Here is an 18,575-nt window from a genome sequence, read left to right as displayed (position 1 = left end):
CTCGGTGAGTTTTTTTTTTTTGTTTTGTTTTTTGCTGTCAGAACATTTCCGAAAACGTTTTGATTTGAAAACATCTAGTATTTTAACCAACTCATTCCCTCATCTCTTACCTTGTTTCTCTTGAAGCGTGTGATTAAAGGTATCCATTCAAATTTCTAACTTCAAAAAATAAATACAATAAAATAAAGCAAACATAATCGAAGCCTTTGCTTTTTAAATTCAGTATCAAACACTGACGCTATGCCCCAAATCATTGTTCCACTTTTCTTCCATTTTTTTTCACATTTGAAGTCCTTTACTGCAAAACTTCTTTGTGTCTCCTCGCCTGTCGCTCCCCCACCCCCACTCCTCTGTAATTGTACTAATAACACTAACACCCATTAGCCTTGCTTGACGCTTGGAAATGTTCCCCCTCAAAAGACAACAGACACTTTGTCGGCATGAAATGTTTCTCTGATCTCTTTATCTCTCTCTTTTATCTCTGTCTCTGTATTTGTTGCATGCAAGTGCATTAGTACAAGATCATCAACATGCAAATTGCTCCAAGGTGAATTTATCTATGCTAATGAGAGGGTGCAGCATGCTTCCTGAGTCTGGATCAGAACAAAATGTTTGTAATTATTGCGTTATAATACGTTTGAGGAAGCCTTTAGATGATTAACCTCTCAGTAGCAGATGATTGTATTGGCCTGGACTTCACGTCCGTGACATTTACTCTGAGTATATTCTATTTGTTACTTCGATGTGATTTTTTCATCATCTTTTTTTCACACATAAGGCAATTTATTTTCAAGCCTCACACTGAGGTCTGCTCTGGTGCCTTTAACCTGACCTGAGGTCACATTTTTTTCCCCGTCTTCCCACACAGTCCTCCACAGCCTTCAGAGATCACCCTTTGCCCAACACACTGAGCTGTGCGTGCTCTTATGTATTTCAAGAGATTTGCAGAAGTCCAAGCTGCAGTCTTTTCAATCTTTTATCCAAACCTCTTTGAAAACCAGAGTTGTGTAACACCAGTGTCAGCCACAGGTTTCTTTTGGGTATTAACGGAAAGGTAAGCTGGAAAGATTAGAACTAGGACTACCCACTCTAGTCACTAGGTTTCAGTCACATGACCCTGTGTTATGTTTGCACCTGAACTGTTACTTCACCAACCGTTTCTCTAAGTATTGCCACTTTATATTATTATTTTATGATAATTATATTCTTACATCCTATATTTGCTCATCTCTTATTTTTATCTTTCTTTTTGCACCAAGTACCACAGCGATTTCCAAATGTTGTGATATCTCACACAAATGGCAATAAAGCCCTTCTGATTTTGAAAAACAAAGATCAGTTTTAAATAGGAGATTCTGGCATCCTGAGAGCTTGAGTCAGATTAATGTAATCAGGTTGTCAGAGAGTCATTTTTGGCTAAACCTTGACTCTGATCAACAGAAGCAGCCCCAGGGCTGTTCCATGGGCTTGTACTGTAGATGTTTGTGTTGATTCAGTTGTCCAGGGCATGGCAATTGTGAATGCTTATTTGGAGATGGCTAAGCTTTTCCTTTTTTCCATGAAGACATTTCACCTCTCAGCCAAGAAGCTTCTTCACTTCTGAAACTTCGGTAGGGAGTAGAAGGCATCAGGTTCACAACTGAAGAAACTTCCTGAATGAGAAGCGAAACGTTATCAAGGAAAAAAGAAAAGCCTAGTTGTTTCCAACTTAACTCCCAAATCTAGTAGAGCTGCTAGATTACGGAAAGACAATTCTAATCAGGATTGATAATACCGTATTTTCACGACCATAGGGCGCACCGTGTTATAGGGCGCAGCTTCAGTTACGGGTGTCTTTTTGGTAATTAACACATACAAAAGGCGCACTGGGTTATAGGGCGCGGGCACGGTAAAACGTACCGGTAAAATATCTGTGCGGGCTCAGGACTCGGAACATATCAGTGCAAACCAGACATTGTGAAAATTATAAACAGCTAAAAGCATGCTTCACTTTACTGGTCTAGTCCTGGTTCAGACCTGGTTTAGAGCGCACGTGCACTTCCTCATTGCGTGCGCCGACGGCTCGTGCTCTTCTAATGGGCTCAACGCACGGGAGGCAACTTCGCCTCTCCTCCATTCATTTTCAATGAGACATGTGCGACAAAGCGATAATCACGGGTCTCCCTCCTACTAAAGCCGGGCGTACACCGGGAGTGCTGCAGGAGGACACACAGGGATTTATGGGGGTTGGATGAGGAAAACGAAATAAAGAAAGTAAATCTGTGTTTTGTGATCGTTTAATTTGACATGAACACGACAAGCACGCTTTCTTGACAATCTTTGTGAGTAAAAAAACGGGTAGAAATAAAAACGAACAGCGTGTGTTATTAGGGAAATAGCGGGCGAGCAGTGTTGATGCATGATTTCGCATGCGCCGTGAGCGGTTCTGGTACTTTTTGGGTCTCAGCTGCTCGACTCGCTGACGCGCTGTGTTGAAGTTCAGATTGTGTTTACCGGTAGTTGTTGGATTTAACCACATAAACTTTCCACATGAACAAAATCATACGTGTGTTATTAATAGGCCTAAGAAAATAGTGTGATTTGAATTTTGTTTTATTAACCCTCTGGGGTCCATGGACGCGTATCCGCGTCTTTAGATCAGGTCTGATTTGGGACACTGTAGCAGCAAGACTCCGCCTCCCTGAGTTTCGGTTTCAATTTAGCTTTAAAAAGGAGATTATAAACTACACCCCATTTTTTAAATTGTGTTAATAGGCAACGTAAAAGCGGAGTTATACTAAACTAAGAAACGACCTATTTTTAAACAATCTGATAACTTTTCAAAACAGCAGTTTAGTAATCCATGAGAGGGAATTGTGAACGTAAAATAACCTCACAAAAACATGAGATCCTTTTGCTGTTGGTGGAAGTCTCACATGTTCAATTGATAAAAAGTATCATTATGCAGCTGAGAGAGAGGAAGGCTGCACGAGTAACGAGATGTGCGCAAAAAGGAGCCTCTTCGCGGGGAAAGGAGTGGCACGAACGGAGTAACAACAAACAATTAGACAGATATTGACGGTAAACTTCATATTTTGGAGCGATCCGGACAGATGTATTGTTGCTGCAGTTTAGTAGGCTTTTATTAGGCTTATATAAAGGATGATAAGGATAAATGTCCACCAGGCAGTTAAGATAGTACGGCTGTTTTTTGAACGGGAAGCAGAGGAAGTGGGCGGAGACTCACAGCCGGAGTCTGAGGCAAATAGCGAGGATGTTGATGACGATGTGGCAGATCCACAGGTCTGTTCGCTCACATCTGCACGTTCATGCCACGCCCCTTGTCTTCTACTACGTTTGCGTCTCACAACAACACAATAGGCGCACCGCACCATAGGGCGCGGCGTACATTTTGGAGAAAATTTAAGACTTTTAGGTGCGCCTTATGGGGGTGCAGTCAGAGTGGTGAGGTCACCGGACGACGACACCACAATACTCAGACATTAGTAGCTTCCTCTGAGTTCAGCTTCCCCGGCCATGAGATGCAACACAGAGTCTGCAGATTAGGTGTCTCAGGTGTGAAGTAGCTCTGAAAAGAGCTGTTGTGTCTGTAATCACTTGCAGGTTTTGACTTAAGGTCAAAGGAGTTTGTTTCAAAAGAGGCTTCGTTCCTGATTTGGCCAAATCGGGGTCAGCTGGAAACTGAATTACTCGAGAAGTAATTCTTGTTTTATTAAACTACTTTGTTATGATTTCTGACCAAGTTTGGCAAATCAGAATTTGACACGTTTCTGAGTATTTACCAACATCCCTCAGAAAGCCATGCCTTCCTTCAGATACAAAAACGTTTTTAACCTTAAAATGTATCTTATTGTAATGTGTATGAGTGTAAACAATGATTAACTTGTTAAATCAAACACACAGTGATTTGTGATATAAATGGATCACTGTAAGAACAATATTCATTGCAAATTAATTGATTTAAGCACAGATTATTCAAACATTTGGTTTAAACATGTTGTTCATGCACCACATATGATTATTTAACTTATAACTATAACATCGTGGAGTCTTCACTTATTCAGAGTGAAGAATGTTGACGTCTGGCGTTCACACAGTGAGTGCAAGAACCTTGGGTGAGAATGTTTGAATGTTTTGTCTTCATGGAATGTCAACACGCGCTGAGCAGAACCTTCTGGATTTAGAAGGCCAAATAGAAAGTGGATTTATGCTGTAGATGAAAGGTCACTATGTTGATCAATATATAGGTGAAAATTGACCCTTTTAGTACGTTACAGTAACAATACCATAGAGACATAATGTCATGTGGACGCTCCTCTTCTGAGGATAACAACATCTTCTGGGCTCAGAAGCAGCTGCTTGACTTGAGTCTGCCATTTTCCACAGGGCCAGAGTTGCTGTACCGAGTGGACTGTTTGACAACCCGCAGTGGTGCCCTCTACTGGCTGGTAGATGAAAACATAAACCCAGTGTCATGCCCGTCAAAAGAAATATTTGAATAATTCTAAATAAAGATATAGCTTTTAAAGGAAATCTGCACACCTCTAAACACCCCATGGAGGTATTCTTTTTCAAAATGTAATTTTTTATTAAATTGTTCTGTACTAATCCTTTAATTACATAAAATAAAGCACTTAACTATTGTTTTATATTATATTCATGTGTTGTTTGACTCACTGGTCATTATGACATTTAGAGGGCTCCAGCCTCTCTTATGTTGTTGACAACAGCCTTTTTCAACAGGAAGTCCCACTGTGTAGCTCTCAGCAGCAACACAGAGTTAACAGGTTTCATATTTAGTGGCAAGAATTCACACGAACGCTGTACTATTTTTATAACATAGCTTGTTCCTGACAAGCAGTTTAATAAGCCTGTGTGTCTCTTCTGCTGACATGTTTTCATGTGGAGTTGGTCTGTGAAGGTGAGGCTAATGCTAGCCCCAACCCCCCCTCCCCCCTCTGCTTTGACAGGACCATAATTGATCAAACTGGTTTTCTATTAGAACCACAAAACATCATTGACTTTTTTTACTAAAAAACAGATCTGTGCCATTCAAAAAGATAAAATCAGAAGGCTGTACTTAAGAAAGAGTAACTCACGCATGGAATTTGTGGACTAACGGAAACTGCAACACTTCTGTTTAATGAAAATCATGGAATTAGCTTGCCAAATAGATTTATATTGATTACAGTTTTGCTTGATTAATGTCTTCTCCAACAAATTCACACAGTGGCCCTCAGAGTGATTTTTGTGTGCCCCCCATTGCATTTCTAGAGTGATGAGTTTTGTCTCTCCAGCAGAATGTTGACACTTTCTAACATTTTCATAATTGGATATTTTCTAATTTGCCTTGTTTGGACCTATTTTGAGGAGTGTATGTGTGGAAAAGAAATCATCTTAGAAAGAAATTTTAAAAATTATATTTTTGTGGCCCACGACGAATATCAACTTAACAATTTTGTCCCTCGTCTCATTCGAACAGACTTGCTCTAAACAGGTACAGTGACTATCCTGATGGAGTAATAGCTCCTTAAAAGGACTGATCAGTTAGTACAGTACTTTGATTACCAATAGACTGTGTCAAAACCATGATTAAAAGAAAAAATGAGTTAAAAGAGCCTTTAACGGATAAAGGTTAGTGTGGTAAATGAAGATCTTCTACAGATTTGAAGTTCTGGAAAGAAAAAAAAACAAAATGGGAAAATATCCAGCTGTAATTACTCGTTAAAGCAGGAAGACGGTGCAGTCAGGTGGAATAGGCCTCGTCAGCACAATCCTGAAAGCTGCTTGCCGGAATTCCGTAACCACCTCCTGTCCACCATCACCAGCCTCTGTTGGAAGCTTTAACCAGCACTGGGCAGGAGGACAACACTCATCAGTCAATCATCATCTATTAGATGTGTCATCCTCAGCCCTAATAACAACCCCATTCAGCATGCTCAGCAACTGCCCTAGCAAACACCAACTCATGACTAATAAGGTTCAACTTTGAGAACCTCTGTTCAGCTCTTTTTTAAATGTAATAATTTGCCATTTCTTTTCCCTTTTCCTGGGATAATGCCTCAAGACAAACAACCACACCCTTCAAAATCTGCTTTTCTATCTCCGTGGGTTTAGTGAAGTTGCTGATATTAGGAAGTTCATTAGTGTAATTTAACATTGTCTAAAGTTGTTCTGCTCCCTTCCCTCTCCGTTTGGCAGCTAGCTGAGATCTGTCACCGTGATGCATGCGCCGGTAATGAGCTTTCCTTGTTTATGCTTTTACAGCAGCATGTGATAATTAAACTGCAGAGAAGAGTGTGAAATAATAGCTTTGTGTTTACTTTGCACCCTGCTTAAATGCTGCTGGAGTGTGCGTGTAATGGTTGAACACAGACAGAGGCAGATAGGTGCCACTCAGATATTTCCTCTTCAATTTAAAATGTATATGTTAGAATTAGCTTGCTTACTGTTTTACCAACAAAGGAGTTATTAAAGCTGTATTTAGCTGTGTGTGTGTGTGTGTGTGTGTGTGTGTGTGTGTGTGTGTGTGTGTGTGTGTGTGTGTGTGTGTGTGTGTGTGTGTGTGTGCGTGCGTGTGTGTGTGTGTGCGTGTGCGTGCGTGTGTGTGTGTGTGCGTGTGTGTGTGTCCTGATTAAGAGGATGATGTGATAGCTCCTCCTTAACTGAGTTTTCTCAGATTCCCTGACACCTCAGTAATTATAGCTCTATTATGAGATGTGTGTATTTCTAAGTGTGTGTGTTTGTGTGCGTGTGTTCATGTGAGAATGAGATCCAGTGTCACGACGTGGATGACAATGAAATGAGGAGTCGCTGAATACTGAGTGGTGTTTTTAATCTTTTATGTAAAGAAGGATAAAGCAAACATTTATCAAGATCAGACTGGAACAATGGCAGCCCCTCTCAGTGTCACAGCCTGGCACGCCGCTGGTTTTCAGCTGACATATTTTGTCTTTCATCCAGTGTTCCCGTCAAGCACTCTGCCAGCATGCCATGACACTGATGTTTGAACCCCACACTGAGACCACATTGAGACTGTGTGATGCAACATGTGGTCATCGCTGTGTGGTTTGTTGAAGAGCAAGACTTCCCAACAATAGTCACAAAGACATAAAACCAAGGTTATGTTGTGGGTGAAATGGGGGCGTGTCATGTTAAACAGCGTATTGCTTTATTTCTGCCATCTGGGCGTTTAACCCAGCGGTATTCTCATTGTCGCCGTCTTCCTCCACTTATCCGGGTCCGGGTCGCGGGGGCAGCATCCCAAATAGGGAGCTCCAGATCGTCCTCTCCCCAGCCACCTCCACCAGCTCCTCCGACAGGACCCCAAGGTGTTCCCGGACCAGATTGGAGATGTAACCTCTCCAGCGTGTCCTGGGTCGACCCGGGGGACTCCTGCCGGCAGGAAATGCCCGAAACACCTCCCCAGCGAGGCATCCAGGAGGCATCCTGACCAAATGCCCAAACCACCTCAACTGACTCCTTTCGATCCGGAGGAGCAGCGGTTCTACTCCGAGTCCCTCTCGAATGTCCGAGCTCCTCACCCTATCTCTAAGGCTGAGCTCGGCCACTCGGAAACTCATTTTGGCCGCTTGTATCCGCGATCTTGCTCTTTCGGTCATTACCCAAAGCTCATGACCATAGGTGAGGATTGGGACATAGATCGACCGGTAAATCGAGAGCCTGGCGGTATTCTTTGTTTTGAATTAGGTGCTTATTTAAACTTCTTGTGCTACATGATCTATTCATTCAGGCTTATCAGTTGTACATCCAGCAATTACTTTCTGTAGGTTTAAGTCATCACAACTCTAGCCATTTTAATGTTGGGGAAACTACAAATAAACATTGTCGGTATCAAAACAGTAGCAGGACTTGCACAACTTTCTCCACGCCTTCACAAAATAAGTCTTCAACAAACACACAGCCCTCAAAAGTTTCAATATCTTATTCTTATAAAAATTGCTCACACATTAAAGTCAGAGTGGACCTCCCCTTCATACCCTTGTGGTCTGCAACAATACTAAGTATGTAAAAAAAAACACAATGAGACAGCAATGCAACAGTCTAGGTTCTCAAACTTGAACCCAGCATGTACGTAACGTATGCAAAGGTAATATTGTGATTTCTTCCCTTAACCCTGTGATAAATATTACAACATTAAAAAAATTACATGAACTTTAAAAGCTGAATTGAGTAGCACTTTAACTAATGCTACACAATTATCTGGTTGAAACCAAGTGGCACTCTATGTACTTGAAGCTGTAAATTACGCCCTTCTGGGTTAATGCAACGTCTCCTTTGCGACGTGATACAATCATAACAGTCAACACAGTTAACAGCACAAATCCTGATGTGTAAGCTTTTGATTCACCGATACCAATTTCAGCACACTTTATTGTTGATTGATACGTCAAACCCCTCACGGTCTGCTTCTGCATCCCAATTACGGACAATTGTGATTGGTGAATCACGACGTGTAAGGTGCGCGAACAGGTAGAGTTAATTTGGCTCCAGCAGTGCAGCTGAACCTGCGATGCGACTATCACGTACACCTACATTGCAATCTTGATGCTGAAAAGTGAAGGCAGCTCGACACCACCCATAAGTGGCCTGTTTTATGAGGTTTTTGTTGCCTCCGTATGCTTGTGAAACCATCCCAAATGTCACAAAGTGCTCAAATTATAAGCACTTGATGAAAAGCACAAATGATGCAGGATTTTTTTTTTCTCAAAATCATGGGTTCCCTGACAGGCTGGCGTTGTTTCACAGGTTAAAGGTCACAACAACATCATTTTTATCAGCTGCTACCGAGGGCACCGATGTAAAAGAAGTAATTAACATTCTCTCCATAACATTACATATAAACATGACTGTCCTCACCTCTGGATGCCATTGACCTACTTTATATGCACGCCAGTCTTCAGCGGAGAGACAGCCAATTTCTCTCGAGTGTTGGGACAATTCCACTTCCATTTCTCATCCCGGCTGGATATGAGGCTTTTCTTAGACAATTTGGATAGCTCTGTAATTACATTTCAATTATAAAGCAACGGCTGTGTGTGTGTGACACTGATGACAGCAGCTACTAATAGAGAAAGGAGTTCAGAAAAAATCCATCTGTGCTCTTGTTACTGTCACTGTTGCAATAACAAGCTTGTTTTCCTTTTGTAGGCATCGATATTCCTATTTTCTTTTCATTCAACACAGTAGAAAAAATAAAAGCATCAAGCCTGTCTCTGTCCTTGTTTTGTGTAAATATTACATTTTTCTAATATTTTTGCAGAGTCTGTGCATCGCCACATGCAGCATTATGAAGTAGAGTACCTGCAGTTTGCCTTCCGCTGGATGAACAACCTCCTGATGAGGGAGCTGCCGCTACGGTGCACCATCAGACTGTGGGACACCTATCAGGTACAATCACACAAATGCACAAGGTTACTGCCACTAAGCTTTTTATTGCATTTTCTTTTCTCTCACTCTCACTGTGAAATTTCAGGCAAACAAATATTCCTGATAATCACATTTGTGATTGCCTCCAGAGTGATTCTGCTTTAGTCTTTACACCCAGTAAATCCTAGCTAACTCAGCAGTCTAATTCTACTTACGACAGGTATTGTTTTAAAAGACGTGACTCAGATATTGCTGCTCACTGTGTGATGCTGCTGGACTGATTTTCCACAACTATGTACTTGCATTTGGTGAGTGATAATTTGGAAAAGACAAAATATATGAAAGAAAGCCCTAAAATATATCAGTGCTCTTATCTGTCTGAGCGTTCTTTCTCTGTGGCTGTCTCCAAGTTTCGGTCCCTCACCCATGGTGTCCCGCAAGGTTCTGTGCTGGGGCCTCTACTTTTCCTTCTCTATCTGCTTCCTCTTCAGCACATCTTTAGCTCTTTTAAATGAATCTTCTACCATCTTTATGCAGGCAACATCCAACTGTACATCTTCTTTAAGCCCCATGAGATTTCTAAGCTGCAGCTGTTACACATCTGCTAGACCTGGATGTCTGGGAACTTTCTACAGCTGAATGAAGATAAGACTGAGATCCTCATCTGTTCTTTGGACAAGCTGGTTCCCAAAGTCAGAGACTCTCTAGGTTTGCTTTCTTCTCATGTCAAACCCTCTGTCAGGAATCTTGGTGTGACCTTTGACCCAGTTCTCACCCTGGATTCTCATGTCAGTTCTCTTGTTCGCTCTTCCTTCTTCCGTCTCAGTAACATTGCTAAGCTGAGTCCCATTCTGTCTCGCTCTGAACTTGAGACAGTTATCCACACCTTCATCTCCTTGCGCTTAGACTACTGTAACTCTATTTTCACGTGTCTGAGCAAAACCTCCCTGAACCGTCTACAGGTGGTTCAGAATGCCTGTGCTCGGCTTCTGACCAAGTCCTCCAAATACACCCACATCACCCCGCTTCTCCTCCAGCTTCATTGGCTGCCAGTCAACTTCAGGGTTCATTACAAGATCCTGGTTCTGGTCTATAGGGCCTTACATGGACAAGCACCATCTTACATTGGTGATCTTCTCAGTCCCTACACCCCCAGCAGGTTCCTGAGGTCCAGTGATCAAAGCCTATTGGTTGTGCAGCACCAGGCTAAAGACCAAAGGTGATGGGTCATTTGCTGCTGTGGCCCCCAGACTCTGGGACTTTCTCCCCCTGAATCTTTGCTCAAAAGGTGGGGATTCTGGACATGTCAGAACTTGTCAGGAATTCTGTCCTGTTATTTGACCCTCAGCAGTTTTCTCAGGCATCTCAATTGGAGATGATTAAATATTTTTACATGGCACTGGTATTTTGTCACGTTTCACACCAGAATTGGTAATGTGACAAGATTGTACACCTTCAACTTCATCTTCTGCTTGATGCAATTCCTCACCTACATGAGTCATGTAGACGTCCAAAGGCTGTACTGGTCTTGACGATCTGGATGTTAATTTCATCATCAGTGTGCACAGCATGACACAAGGAAGCTTCCAAGTTGGGCAAACTTGTCAGCAGCTGGGAGTCAGTGATGGTGGGCTCCATGTAGTGTTTCTTGTGAGATGTGGGTCAATATCTGATAAGTCACCAACTTTCAATTGTAGTTGATAATATAGTGTAATGTGATTGTTTCGATTTTGGAGGAAGTATCCTGGTCTATAATGTGATGAAAGGAAGTTAGGATGGTTTATCAAAAAGGAAAACTGTTGGTTATATTCACTATTTGATGTTAAAAAAACTGGCTTTAATGTTTAAGGATTAGCAGATTGTCTCCAGTTATTTTATAGATGTCAGGTGAAACAGCCTAGATTTTTAAAAGCCAACTTTCTCCAAGAAATATGCATATTTTATGTTTACAGTGCTTAATCAGACTCAACAGTTAAATGTGTCAGATACTTACAGAAAATGTAAGTATCTGAGGCTATGTTGGACAAATCTGATTTTAAATCCTCTGCACTAGGGCTGCATAATATATAGCAAATATATCGTTATTGCGATATCAGCATGCACAACATGCATATCACAAAGAACAGATAAATATCGTAATGAATGGTCAGCTCAGATGTTTGCTACAGATAATGCATTCTGTCAGTCAAACGGAAGCATGATATTCTTTTAACAAATCAAATAGAGCTCTTCACCCATTTGGCCAATTGGGTGGGTTCTCATAGGTTAGATGTCCGCCCCTGAGGTGGACGGCACTTAATTTTGATGGTTAGCAAACACCTGAGTTAGCATTGGTCTGCTCTTTCTGCTGATTCTGCTTTTCTTGGGATCCACTGATTGCCTTTTCTTGTTCATTTTCCTTTTCCATTTCCTGACATTTTTGCTTTTCTCATTTGTATGATTTTTTTGTCATTTTCTTTCTTTCTTTGTTTTTGATTATGTTCCTGAGTTAAGTTTGTGTTTGTCGCACGTAATATCATCATCACAATATTATCATCCATCCATCCATACAGCACAATATCTCAATCCAAAATGACTTCCTATCTCTGGCTCCTTCAAAGACAGTTCGAAATCTGGGTGTTGTGATTGATGAACACCTGACCTTTAAAGATCATGTTGCCTCTGTTGCTCGTTCATGCCGCTTTGCGCTGTATAACATACGAAAGATCAGACCACACCTAACACAACATGCCACCCAGCTCCTGGTGCAATCTACTGTCATCTCCCGCCTCGATTACTGCAATGCCCTTCTAACTGGTCTTCCAGGCTGTACTGTGAGACCTCTTCAAATGGTCCAGAATGCAGCGGCGCATCTGGTCTTCAATCAGCCAAAAAGAGCACACGTCACCCCTCTGTTCATTGAGCTCCACTGGCTACCGCTAGCAGCACGCATCTAATTCAAATTGCTAACACTAGCATACAAAGTCCTAGATGGTACGGCTCCCATCTACCTGAATCCTCTTGCAAAGGCTTACGTCTCGGCCCGGCCGTTCAGGTCATCACAGGATCGTCGGCTAGCAGTGCCTACACCACACTCAGGACAATCCAGACTCTTCTCATGCGTCGTTCCACAAATGTGGAATGACCTTCCAAGCACTACCAGAACAGGGGCTCCCTTTTCAATTTTCAAGAAACTCCTGAAGACCCTGCTCTTCAGAGAGCATCTTCTTAACTAGCACCCTCCCTGCACCCGTCCACCCTCTCTACTGTCCACTCCTTGTTCCCTCCTCTCCATGACTGATGTCAATGTTGTTGTTGTTATTGTTGTTGTTAGCCTCAAGGGCAATATGCCGATTATCACTTGTAAGTCGCTTTGGACAAAAGCGTCTGCTAAATACATAAACGTAAACATTATCACTGTTATCGCATATCGCAGGTTTTCCTAATATCGTGCAGCCCTACTCTGCACAAAAATATCCTTTGCAAATATCTGAGATCACCATATAGAAGTCACATAAAAAAACCTTTACTGACTTGTAATGAAATGAGATTTTAGTGTTAAAATGAGGGAAAATATCAAAATAACTTCTGTGATTAGAAAATGAAATCGACTGGACTCTTGAGGTATTTGTATTTGGTTTGTACCATTTATCCCATAGAAAAATAAGCTTCACTGAGAAACAATTACTTAATTATTTTTAAGTGATCCATTACTCAAACTTTTTCATGCAGGCAGAATTTGAAATTGTGTTCTACATTTATTTCCTCCATAGTTTCTGATAGAAAACGGTGAAACGCTAGGATTTGAAAAGTCTGTCAGAGCTTCGTCACACTGTCACTTACCATGCATGGTCTCACCCATCTAGACTAGTGATGGGAAGGTTGTTGTTGGTTAGCATCCAGGAAACAGCAGAGAACGTCTGGACTAGTAGATGCAAACCATTAGCATAGCAACACACAGCAGAATTCCTTCAGCCTTGTGTTTTTCATGGGGGAAAAAAATCTGCGTTGCAGAGCAAACAGAGTCAGTGGTAGCGTTGCGTTGCTGTTATCCAATGGAGATTAGATGTCTGAATATCAGGAAATAACCCGACTTACAAGGCATTATTTCCTACTAGAGACCACTGAAAATGTATTAAATATGTGAGTAATGATCCTCTTAAATGGTGAATAATGGTGATAGTAGGTTTTTATATTGGATGTAAAGATATCATGGAGAGAGAGAGAGGCATCTGACTATTATCCAAACACATCAGGGCCTTTTGACTTTGCTGCCCTTTGACATTTACTCAGATCATAATAGGTGGTGTAGACGGTTAAGCCATGGTGTTGACCTCAGTTGATAATGTCAATAACACCTAGTGTTTGCTATTGATTCAGTGTGTGTGTGCTGAGGTTTGAACTAAGTACATTGATGGATTTTCTAGTTCATGCAGTGGTTCAGCATGTAAGTCATATGACCACATCTGAGTGTTCGATCAGGTGAGATTCCTCAATGGGAAACTTGGTGTTGAGTTTGAAGTGGACGTCTCCCCCTGTGATCCTTCTAGCTGTGCCTCATATGTGGATCTTTTCTGCATGCTGTCATCCCCACAGTCTCAATTCTCAGCATCTTTAGAAACCTCAAACTTTTCCGCTACGCATTTCACAAATGGATCCCTCTCATCTTTAGAATAACGACATTTGTTTTCATACACTCGTTTTTGCTTGTGTCTGACATTTTTAAGGCATAGCTCTGAAGTCACAATGTCAAATATGAAATGTAGTGGCAAAAAATGTGAAGTTTACTAAAACTGCTTCCTATTAACTCCAAAAAGACACGGGGTGTGATTAAAACAGAAAGCACAAAGAAAATGAGTGCTAATTACAAATGATTGAAATATAGATGAAACAGTGTTGTTGAAAAGAATGGTACTGGTACAAAAGAGAGACAATGGTAAGTAAAAATAGACACGAACATGGACAGAAATACAAAAAGACAATTAAAACTAGAGAACCTAAATGTCAAGATGTTGCAGTTTATAGCTGAAGTGCTAAGTTTACAACCATCAAACTAATCATGTCTAAATCTTTATGAACTCTGATTGAACTCTTGGCACAAAGACGGTGCCTGACAGTTAAAAGCCACACGGCAGTCTGAGTTGACTAATTGGAGTTTTATGGGGGCATATCGGATTTTTTTAGACAGGTTTTGAGCTAAGTAGAGAGCAAATCTATCCTGCTATAACCGTAACCTTTACTCAGGTACAGTATTCATCAAGGTATTCATGTAAAGAAGAGGCCACAAGTGGATTCAGAAAGGATTGTGTGTGAAATTTAGAACTTCCATCTAAATATGAAATAAAATCACACTGACCCAATCCACATCAAGAATGGGAACAGAGTGTGGTGCGGGTATTGTGATGTACAGGGTCGCGCATTCAGCGTCAGACGGAAGACACGTCAGACTGATGACATTTTTTTCAGGACCTTTAGCTTTGATGTTACCTGCTTTTTGTCCCGCTTGACCCCCCGCTCAGCCAGTGTTTTCACCACTCTGTCAAACAGCTGGCTGTCTCTCACCGTCCCCGTAAAAAGGCGACTAATCTGTTCGTCCGCTGGCACGGCCAAAAGCTCCATGGTCTCCGCGTCCGTCCAGTTTGCCATGTTGTAGGTGGTTGAAAGATACTAGTGAGAGGCCATGTTTATCTGTGTTTATATTCTTTCCGGCCAGCACTCGGCGCGCAATATACTGTACGTCACTAACGCGACCACCCTCTTTTGCGGGGGGGGGGGCCTCCCACAGTCGCTCCAAAGGGATTAGCGGGGCTGACACGCGTTTAGCCATCAGAGGCGAGGAGCTCATGCGGCAATATTACTACGAGGCTAAGCGCATCAGAATCGAGTTTTTTCACCTTTCCCCTTTGCTCCTTGCCGCATTTACAAGACCCACAAACTCGGATTTATCACTCTGTAATGACGCGATGGTCTGTCTTATAAAAGAGGCTTAATTAATTCAGAACCTTTGCTCAGTATTTAGTAGAAGCGGCCTTTTGAGCTAATACAGCAGTGAGTCTTGGTAAAGATTCAACAAGTTTCTTACACCTGGATTTGGAGATTCTCTACCATTCCTCCTTGCAAGTCCTCTCCAGTTCTGTTAGGTTGGATGGTGTAGGTTGGTAGACAGCCATTTTTAGGTTTCTCCAGAGATGCTCAATGCGGTTTAGGTCATGGCTCTGGCTGGGCCGTTCAAGAACAGTCAAAGAGTTGCTGCAATATGACAAAGAGTGAAAAATGGACGTGGGTCTGATTACTTTCTGTACCCACTATACATTCAAGTGTATTCATGGCTTTGCCCCCTCCTACCTGTCCCTTTTAAAAAGCAAACCTTATCTTTTCTGACAGGCTTTTTATCAATAAGGATTGTATGGAGGTCTTCTTATCTAGCTTTCTGTTATCTGTCCATTTTTGAACAAACATTTGATTTTATTTATTGTGCCTGCTGTCTTGTTTTAAGCTTTTGATCTTAAGGTTTTAGTTGTATTTTTTACTTAAACTATGTTGGAACACACAATTTAATTATTTTCTAGTCATAATATGTTTATTTAAAACCATTGTAGACAGCTTAGTCTTAGTTTTCAGAGTTAGTGGGTACATATCCTTCTCCTAGTGAAATTGACGAAGTAAATGCTTTTGTATTCCACTAATTTTGATCCATTCATTCTCTGCAGTTCTCCCACTGGATGTTGAAAGCTTCTGTTAACAGGATGTTTGGGCTTCAGTTTTAAACAAGGGAACTTTATGGAGATATTTTGTCTAGTTAGAAAGATCGTGTCCTAGGGTTAGCTGCTTTGTATTTGATTCAGAAACATCCACATGCTTCGAGTGATATGATTTAGGATCTGAATTCATCCTAATGAGATTTCGGTCTTTCACCAACCACTCCAGTACATGGAAACTCTTAGATTTTAGTCAGAGGAGGAAATAACTTTTATGAAGAAATTCAAATGGAAAAAATGAAAGCTTTTATAAGTAACTGTGTTCATTGTTTTAATGGTTTCTGTGAAAATCCAAGTCTGAGGCAGACTCGCGTCTGAAAACAGAAACCAGGAATGAATCATTGAACAGGGTTTCTTTGTCGTGACTCGACGACAGTGCGAGTGCACTTTGTACTTGTAATCCATATGTTAAATATTTGATGTTTTACAACCTTGTTTGCATTGCAGCTCCAACACACACACACACTTCCTCACACTCCTCTCCACCTTTACCTGCAGTCAGAAGCTGCTGGGGGAATTTGGTCATTTCCACTCTTTCAGCAGAGCTGGCAGCGAAGCACAAAGCTGTTCGGATGTGTTCAGCTCTGCCCTTGTGCTCTTTGATTAGATTTGTCTTACAGCTCCACGTTCTTTTGGCTGCAAGCACACAAATAATTTTGTTTTGGGGCCTAAAACTCCAATGATAAATAGAAAAACCTTACCCTTTCCTGCTGAACTTGTGTGTTTGTGTGTGATTGTGTGTTTCAGGGGAAATTTTAACCTGAGTGCTGTAATGTCTCCACTGTGGATTTCTCTCTAGTGTGGCCATCTGTTCAGTAGCGCGATCCAACACAAGACAGCCCTTCAGACAGTCCTCCTTTCAGTTATCTCTCTTTCTACCTGCAGACACTGCACATTATCTCTTTCTTTTTTTACTGTTCCTTTTTTTGCATGCACTGCTGTCCACTGGTCTATTGATTTTTTTTTTTCTTAAAGCAGAGAAGAAGACACATGGCGGCAGGATACAGAGCGAAACAAACACACGGGCCGCTCCTCAGCAGAAAGACAGAGCGACAGACAGACTGGGACTAAATTATCCCTGTTGCGTGGAGCATGAAATTAGCAAGTAGCTCAGTGTGACAGCATTAGTGTGGCTGTTAAAGGCAAACCATGACATTTTCGGGTTCTCAAACATGGTTTCCTTTCATGTGGACAGTCAGATTTACCAAGCAGGAAGCTGTAAAGTGTTGTCAGTGGGCATGTTGGAAATCAGGGGGTTAAATGTGATTAAATGTATGGATTGCTGGTGGAATAATGGGTTAACTTGCTGCAACATATCTCCAGAAGTTTCTGTTGGATTAAGATTAAAAGCAGAGGCTGAATGAATTTAACGTGTTGTGCTATGATGCTTGCTTCAGAAGTTCCAGAAGGTAACAGAGTGCAGTTATATAAGTAGGCATGCAAAATGTTTAGTTTATTTGCACATTACCATTATTACCATTTAAATTTGACAGAATGATGCACCAGACCAAATGTTTTTTGCACTCACTGGCTCTTCTCGATCCCCAGTGAATCGTGGTGGATGGCTGCTTATACTGAGCCAGGATTCTCTGGAGGTTTCTTCCTGTTAAAAGCGAGTTTTCCTCTCCACTGTCGCTAAATGCTTGCTTAGTATGAGGATTGCTGTAAAGTCTTGATGCAATTTGCTGGGTTCCTTATATAGGACACTTTTTTTCTGATTGGCTTAATGAACTGACCTGGATTGGAATGTTTACTATGTGAAGTGCCTTGAGACGACTCTTGTCGTGATTTGGTGCTATATAAATAAAATTGAATTTAATTTAATTGAATTCACTTCACCGCTTGCATGTTCATTTTAAAATCCAGTACAAGTTACCTTAATGGGTGTTTAAATCTCTGCATGGTCTTGCTCCAAGTTACCTCTCTGAGCTATTCTCCACACCCCTTCATGGTCTCTGAGGTCAGCTGATCCTGGAAGTCTCCTAGAACAGGACATGAGCTCAGAGGTGACGGGGCTTTTTCAGTAATCTGCTGTCTCTGCAGATTAGGTTAGCATCTTCTCTGTCCTGTTTTCAATATCTCTTGAAAACCTATTTTTATGCTTTAGCTTTTAACATGGCATACAAGTCTTTTAGTTGTATGCATTTTTATGTTGTGTATTGTTGTGTTTTTTAAATCAATTTAAATTTTTTGAGGCACTTTGGTCAGTTTTATTCTGTTATAAGGCGCTATACCAATAAAGTTGGCTCGGCTAGAATAAAACTAGCCAAGCTGATTGACTGGATCAGCTCAGGTGTCCCTATCTTATGCCGTCATTGACACAACTATTATTTGTTCAGATTTTTTTTTTTTTTTTTTTCAGATAATTTCCTCAAACACATTTTTTACAATATCTAAGTTTCTGTAATGGACAGACTAACGAGGCTTGTGAATTTAATTCCAGCCTAA

The 18,575-nt window shown here is 41.3% G+C and overlaps 1 protein-coding gene across 2 annotated transcripts in view; it reads left to right on the top strand.

The window, feature by feature from the left end:
• The window catches only part of tbc1d22a (TBC1 domain family, member 22a), a 166,187-nt gene that overhangs the window by 116,679 nt on the left and 30,933 nt on the right, over positions 1 to 18,575 (top strand). For both annotated transcript variants that reach the window (XM_015956713.3, XM_015956722.3), the window contains exon 12: positions 9,284 to 9,411. In XM_015956713.3, coding sequence (XP_015812199.1) covers positions 9,284 to 9,411 — 128 coding nt within the window. The remainder of the gene's footprint in view (positions 1 to 9,283; positions 9,412 to 18,575) is intronic.

This window comes from Nothobranchius furzeri, chromosome 1, assembly GCF_043380555.1.
Source record: "Nothobranchius furzeri strain GRZ-AD chromosome 1, NfurGRZ-RIMD1, whole genome shotgun sequence".
Lineage (NCBI taxonomy): Eukaryota > Metazoa > Chordata > Actinopteri > Cyprinodontiformes > Nothobranchiidae > Nothobranchius > Nothobranchius furzeri.
Note: the sequence above shows the minus strand (reverse complement) of the source record. Positions and strands in the feature narration are given on the sequence as shown.